Source organism: Anarrhichthys ocellatus, unplaced genomic scaffold (assembly GCF_004355925.1).
Source record: "Anarrhichthys ocellatus isolate YVR2014 unplaced genomic scaffold, GSC_Weel_1.0 scaffold1294, whole genome shotgun sequence".
Taxonomy (NCBI): domain Eukaryota; kingdom Metazoa; phylum Chordata; class Actinopteri; order Perciformes; family Anarhichadidae; genus Anarrhichthys; species Anarrhichthys ocellatus.
Window position 1 is genome coordinate 5304 of NW_022281268.1, and position 7326 is coordinate 12629.

General features: G+C 47.2%; 1 protein-coding gene across 1 annotated transcript in view; it reads right to left on the reverse strand.

Moving 5' to 3' along the window:
• The window catches only part of noc3l (NOC3-like DNA replication regulator), an 8495-nt gene extending 1214 nt beyond the window's left edge, over positions 1–7281 (reverse strand). The window contains exons 1-12 of the mRNA XM_031839114.1: positions 7026–7281; positions 6780–6941; positions 5067–5160; positions 4812–4987; positions 4252–4380; positions 3999–4130; positions 1578–1658; positions 1410–1510; positions 1245–1317; positions 1097–1160; positions 373–444; positions 108–289 (exon numbers count right to left, since the gene is read on the reverse strand). Of these exons, the coding sequence (XP_031694974.1) occupies positions 108–289; positions 373–444; positions 1097–1160; positions 1245–1317; positions 1410–1510; positions 1578–1658; positions 3999–4130; positions 4252–4380; positions 4812–4987; positions 5067–5160; positions 6780–6914 (1239 nt within the window). The 5' untranslated portion in view covers positions 6915–6941; positions 7026–7281. The remainder of the gene's footprint in view (positions 1–107; positions 290–372; positions 445–1096; positions 1161–1244; positions 1318–1409; positions 1511–1577; positions 1659–3998; positions 4131–4251; positions 4381–4811; positions 4988–5066; positions 5161–6779; positions 6942–7025) is intronic.
• Positions 7282–7326: the final 45 nt, after the last annotated feature.

Sequence of the window (7326 nt, forward strand, 5' to 3'; positions counted from 1 at the left end):
GAGAGAGAGAGAGAGAGAGAGAGAGAGAGAGAGAGAGAGAGAGAGAGAGAGAGTAAATAAAAGTGTACTTTGTGTACTTATACGGCTCTGTAGATGAACACACTCACGTGCACGGTGGCTCTGCTGGCGGCGAGGACCCCCACGCTGGCGTTGGGCAGCACGTGCAGACTGAGCACGCTCAGACGCTTCACGAACGCCATCGCCCTCTGCAGGCTCACGTGCTTCCTGCGGCGAGTCAGCATGGTGTCCAGGCAGCGCAGCACGATGATGATGTCATCATTGGGCACCCCTGAGACAGATGGACAGCAGCTGTGAGTGTGATGTCATGTGATGGAGGATCAGTGAACAGGAAGTGTGAAGGTGAGCTCTGACCTGCGTGGAGCCTCAGCAGCATTTTGTAGAGCTGAGAGTAGAAGGTGAGTGGATCGATGTTCAGGACTTCACCTGAGACAGACATGAGGACAGAGAGACAGATATGAGGACAGAGAGACAGATACGAGGACAGAGAGACAGACACATGAGGACAGAGAGACAGACATGAGGACAGAGAGACAGACACCTGAGACAGACATGAGGACAGAGAGACAGACACCTGAGACAGAGAGACAGATACGAGGACAGAGAGACACACATGAGGACAAGGAGACAGACACATGAGGACAGAGAGACAGACACATGAGACAGACATGAGGACAGAGAGACAGACATGAGACAGACATGAGGACAGAGAGACAGATAAGAGGACAGAGAGACAGACATGAGGACAGAGACACACCTGAGACAGATAAGAGGACAGAGAGACAGACATGAGGACAGAGAGACAGATATGAGGACAGACACCTGAGACAGAGAGACAGACATGAGGACAGAGAGACAGATATGAGGACAGACACCTGAGACAGAGAGACAGACATGAGGACAGAGACAGAGAGACAGACACGAGGACAGAGAGACAGACACCTGAGACAGAGAGACAGACACGAGGACAGAGACAGAGAGACAGACACCTGAGACAGAGAGACAGACACGAGGACAGAGAGACAGACACCTGAGACAGACACCTGTGACAGACAGACAGACATGAAGACAGACAGACCTTGTCCTGACAGGATGGTGAACACTGTCTGGATACAGTGGAGACTCTCCCGATTGGTCAGACCCTGTTGACATGAGGACCATCAGTTAATTGATTGGTCGGTCTGACGCTGGCTCGTTAAGGGGGCGGGGTCAAAATGAATACTCACTCCTGATTGGACGAGGTTCTGCAGCACGTTGAGCAGGTCGTCAAAGAACTCCAGGTTGATTAGGTGAGCAAAGCTGACAGGAAGTGACATCACAGTCAGTACTACAGTAGTGTGTGTGTGTGTGTGTGTGTCTCTGTTTGTGTGTGTCCCTGTGTGTGTGTTTACTTAGCCAGTCCCTCCAGAACAGCAGGAAGAAGAACAGATTTCTGAGCTTTCTTTAAGATCCTGAAGTAAATGAGGAAGACGATGTTCAGAGTCTCTGTGTGCTGAGGAAGAGGAAGAGTTTAGTTTCTTTGTTAAACTTTAAATGTATTCTGTCTGCTTTCAACTCACCAGCTTCATCTTCTTCTCTTTGCTCTCAGAGGCTTCAGCCTCCATCAGCTCCTTCTCCAACTTCTCCTCAGCCTTCTTCCACTACACACACACACACACACACACACACACAGGTTACTTTCAGCTGTACAGGTGTGTGTGTTTGGTTAGAAGATTGTAGAAAAATATGAAAGTATAACGGTTAACGCATATAACCGGTTTTATTTCATGATATAAGTGATTAAACATGTAACCTGCATAGACGCTTTAGGTCAGAGGTAGCCAACACGGTGCCCGCGGGGACCACGTGAGTCGCCGGCAAGGCATGTTCTAAAAATAGCACAAGTCACCATGGAGCTCCGCCTAAACATTTTAGTTGCTGTTCATTTTTAATCAAAAACGCTTGCATTATTGTAGATTTTAAAATGACAATATTTCTTGTCATAAGAGAGTTGGGTACCCAGAGGCGCACGGCGGACAGCCAGGAAGAGGCTGCCGTACCGCACTAGGTTTTCAGGTTCCGAATGGCGGGCGCTTCCCGTTGGCGCCAGACGCTCGCCGCGAGCGCACCCCGTCGTCAGGTCCGTCAGTCCTCGGAACAGGCCGCGGGGCAACAACTCTTGGGTGGCGGGGGTAGAGGCGAGGCAACGCAATCCGACCGAAAAGGCCCAGACTAGAGGTCTGAACGCGGGCGCCCGAAGACGCTCGCGCGCCTCGGAGGGTTGGATCCCCCCTCGGCTATAGACGAGACTGGTTACTAGTTTCTTCGTGGAGAAAAGGTACCATTGTAAAAGCTGGTGACGGTGACAACAGACGGGGCTCCCGCATACATGAGTGCCCGCCATGACGGGCCGGCATGCAGGCTTCATTGCGCAATGCAAAGGTGACCCAGACTTCCCAGAATGTCTACAGTACCACTGCATCATTCACCAGCAGGCGCTATGTGCAACACCAACCGGCTTTGATCACGTGATGACTCCTGTCTGAAGATCATAAATGGCATCCGATCCAAAGCCAAACAACACAGGATATTCATAACTGATCATTTGTATAAACATGGGACAGAGCTGATTTGTTGATCATGATTTGTTCAAAAATGTTACAAAAGTGGTTATTACCAACGAGACATGATGTGAAGATATGACAGTTAATGATTTCATAGAAAATGTTAGAATGTTAATGATCATTTTTATAAAAATATAACAGGTGTGATTTTGAACCAAATGCTACAAATGTGCTTATTCATACAAAACTCTCAAGAAAGATATTTACAAAAATATCAGAGATGTGATACCTCTGACTTTCAAATGTTGAAACAGAAGAACAGAAATAAAAGTTTAAATATATCTGTGTTTCCTACCATCATGTTGTGGAAATCATTGTTAAAAATTATTGTGAGGAATAACTAACATTGACATGTGATCAGACAGTCTCTTCACATATATTATTATTATTAAGGTGATCTGTGCAACTTTGTTATTCAGGACGTTTGTATCAAACAAGTAGCCCTTCGTACTACTCGGTACTGTTGAAGTAGCTCTCAGTTTCAAAAAGGTTGGTGACCCCTGCTCTAGGTAATACAGTCATTCAAACCTTATATGATCCTTCCTGTTCTAACAGGATCAAACAGGTATATTCTGTGGCTGACCAAAGAACAGGAGCACTCATGTGTGAGTGACGCATGATTTTGAGGGAGGTGCCAGCCTCAGACGAGCATAAAAGGCAGCAGCAGAACTCAGAGAAAGTCTGGACTATGCTTCTTTAATAAGAAGACTAGGCTTAAAGGTCTCACACCCTTAGAGGGGACTGGAAGACACTTCTGCTACCAAAAGACAGCGTGAGAAAAAGAAAATACTCACAGCGAAAGAGCCTGTTAATGCAGGATTGTTAGCATTAGCTTCTGAACCGCTGAGATTGTTTCATTGAGTTGAAATGGTTGTGAAAACACTTTAATAAAACCACAGCCTTGCCCTTTGTAGTGACTGGGATTCAAACTACAGACTCTGGTTCTTTAGAATAGTGACCCTCTTCCTGTCCCTGAAACCTGTGATACACAGGTGACGACCGACTCTACCAGAGGAGCTTAAGGTGAGTTCTCTGGGTGAAGACTTGGCAGTGTTAGTCATAAATGGTGAGAAACTCAAAATAGGCGATAGTAAAGTACAGACGATGTACGTAACTATTCATACTGGGTGTGAGGGTTACATCCTATGAGAGGGCCGAGGGCGTAGCCGTACAAGACTCTCAGGAAGACAATCATTCTGAAATCCTAACGACTCAGCTACGGGGTGAGATAACAGGCCAAAGGTGTTGTTCTGACATCTCTGTGGGACACTAGCTCCCTAAAGGTGGTCGGATAACTGACGGAGTTACCACCGTGTGAGGTGCGATCCGTTCACGCTATAGTTCACAGAGAGAAGCAGACAGGTGCGCTTCATTTACCTTCCTCTGCATCCTGGACAGGTTCTTCCTCTTATCTTTGTTGTTCATGAACTTCTTCTTTGGTGCCGTGTCTTCGATGTCCTTCTTCATCTGCACCTCCTTTATCCGCAGACTGAGCAGGGTCCTCAGCAGCTGTGTGTGTGTGTGTGTGTGTTGGGGGGGGCATTACATCAGTGGGGGGGTCTGACATCACTATGATCATCGCTATCAAACAGGTGACATCAGCAAACTTTTGGTGTGTTTGATTCGTTACCTCAGGTCTGACGTTGAAGCCGAGGCTCTTGACGAGGCCGGAGATGACCCGCACAGTGGCCAAGGAAGCCCCGCCCTCTTTGTCCTGCTGGAAGAGCTTCCTGAACGCATCACAACACATACCTGACACCTGCAACACACAGACACCTGAACGCATCACAACACATACCTGACACCTGTAACACACAGACACCTGAACGCATCACAACACATACCGGACACCTGCAACACACAGACACCTGAACGCATCACAACACATACCGGACACCTGCAACACACAGACACCTGAATGCATCAGAACAAATACCGGACACCTGTAACACACAGACACCTGAACGCATCACAACAAAACCTGACACCTGCAACACACAGACACCTGAACGCATCACAACACATACCGGACACCTGCAACACACAGACACCTGAACGCATCACAACACATACCAGACACCTGTAACACACAGACACCTGAACGCATCACAACAAAACCTGACACCTGCAACACACATACACCTGAACGCATCAAAACAAATACCTGACACCTGCAACACAGACACTCACCTGCTTGACGGAGTCATTCATCAGGGGAACAAGGACGACAATGATGTTGTTGTGGAAGTTGAAGTGAGGAAGAGCGAGCAGCAACTCACAGAGGCAACGAATGGCAACCTGAGCCAGACCGAGGTACGACTGGAAACCCACCGCCTGACTGCGCTTCTTCTTCGTCTGCTTCCAGTCTACAGGTGGAGGTGAGACACACTGACGTGGTACCTGGATCCTCTGTCTGTGAATGTGTGTGTTACTGTGGTTGTGTACCTTTGATTGTCTGCTCCAGGTCCTCTAGGTAAAACTTATACTGACTCACCAAACCCTCTTCAAAGTCTCTGAGCTGCTGAGTGTCCTTCTTCACCTGCAGAGCAACCAGCCACATGACACACATCAGATACAGGTCAGGACCAACAAGTCTAGAGTCAGGACTAAAAGGCCTAGAGTCAAGACTAAAATGTCTAGAGTCAGGACTAAAAGGTCTAGAGCAGGGGTGGGCAAACGTTTTGGCTCGGGGGCCACATTGAGTTTTAATATTTGACAGACGGGCCGGGCCAGTAGCAGATAAATGGAGAGTGTTTGTGTGAACTAATATAAATTACAAGTAAAAGCCATGACCTAAAAAGTATAGAAAACTTACATTTAATTTCAGTGGGTACAGTGTTGGTGGTCACCCTTTTTTGTCAGTGCATCAACGTTTGGTGTCAGTTTGGTTGTGGCAATTCTCAGAACCGATCTGAGATGTTCATCAGTGAAAGACTGTGGTCTTTTTAGCAATTTGCTTTTTTTGAAGGGATCATACAGATATTTGACATTCACATCTAACATTATTTGAGCTCTGCTGTGTTAAGTCTTTCCTTGTCTCTCCCCCCTGTGTCACGGTGTGGGTACATCTCACTTGAGAGAGGAAACGTATCAGAATACCCTTATTTTATTGGCTAAACTGCATCACGTGACGTGATTTACAACGCATTGGTCGGTGTTTTTCCTGCACCGCTGAACAAGTGCCGTAAATGCTGGAGAGGAGCGTGAATAACTCCGCTGAATAAAGCAAAGTCCCGCAACCCACTGAAAACAGGTCCGCGACAAACCACCAGTTGAGAATCACTGGTCTACAGGATCGTGACGAGCGGTGAACTGCTGTTTGTGTGGCGTGTCTTCTGTCTCTTCCCGTTTCCTTCACCTACATTCCCCTGGGTCCTAAGCCCCTCCATGTACAGCTTTTATGTACCAACGTACATTTATAACAAATACTACACATATTACAGTAATCAGCGTTGCATATGTGTCAAACTCTATCGGTGCATCTCCGGTCTGTCTTTGTTCATCCTGCATCTCTCTGTTCTGTTCTTTAATGTAATGTAACTGGAGCGACGGAGCCTCTCCCAGCTGTTAGCAGACTGTTGTGCTAGCAGGCTTGCGAATGAGCTGTACCCAGCATGCAGTTCGGCGGTGAAATTTTTATAAATGTACAATTATTAGTGTTACAAATTGTTTATGCGTCACAGACTGTTGTGTGCTGTCGTGTTTTGCTCTGTTAAAGAGCGTTAGTTGTGGGTTGTTCATTGTTGCGTTATAAAGTTATGACCATGACTAGGCGTCCCTCTCAATACATATAAGAGAACTAGCTCCGACTGCAGCGATTTCAGTGGCGAACAATACATTTAACTACCTGTTGAAGACAGACAGCAGTTGTTTCGCTATGCACCGGTATGATGGTGTATGAAGAATTCATATCATACGGAAAATTAAAACCGGTATACCGCCCAGCGCTAGTCTTTATTTTAGTTTGGACAATTTTGTACCAATATTTGACGGGCCGCATATGACCCGCGGGCCGTAGTTTGCCCATGCCTGGTCTAGAGTCATGACCAACAAGTCTAGAGTCAGGACTAAAAGGTCTAGAGTCAAGACCAACAAGTCCAGAGTCAAACACAAACCACCCGATGAACCTTTGCTCAAACACACACTGATGCTGGTTACCTTGGAGGCCTTCTCCTCGGGGGTCAGAGGACGTATCCTGTAGGTGGGGGCGACATCTTTAAAGATCTCCATCAGAGAAACCATCACCAGCTTCCTGACTGTCACCGCCACAGAAGGGTCTGACTCCATCAGCATCCCACGCAGCTCCTTCACTCGCTTTATCTGATCACACAAATGTTACATCATCAGACTGCTCCTTTAAACACAGGTCTGGTCTCAGATCAGCTAGTCTCAGTGCAGGCTTACATTACTGTAGGGGTCCGACACCACGGCTGATCCCAGACGGGCGATGCACAGTTTCCTCTCGTTGATCTTGTGAACTCTGAGCTGCTCTCTCTGCTCTGCTGTCAGCGCTGAAGAGTCGTCCGGCTCTGAGGAGGAAGTTCATCATGAGATCCTCTTAAGATCATGAGAGTCCACATGTTTAACCCAGAATCCTGGTTCATTTGTCTTCAACACCTTTTTAAACCGTCGTTATACATTCAGCTACCGTTAGTACCGATACCACAGCTACCGTTAGTACCGATACCACAGCTACCGTTAGTAC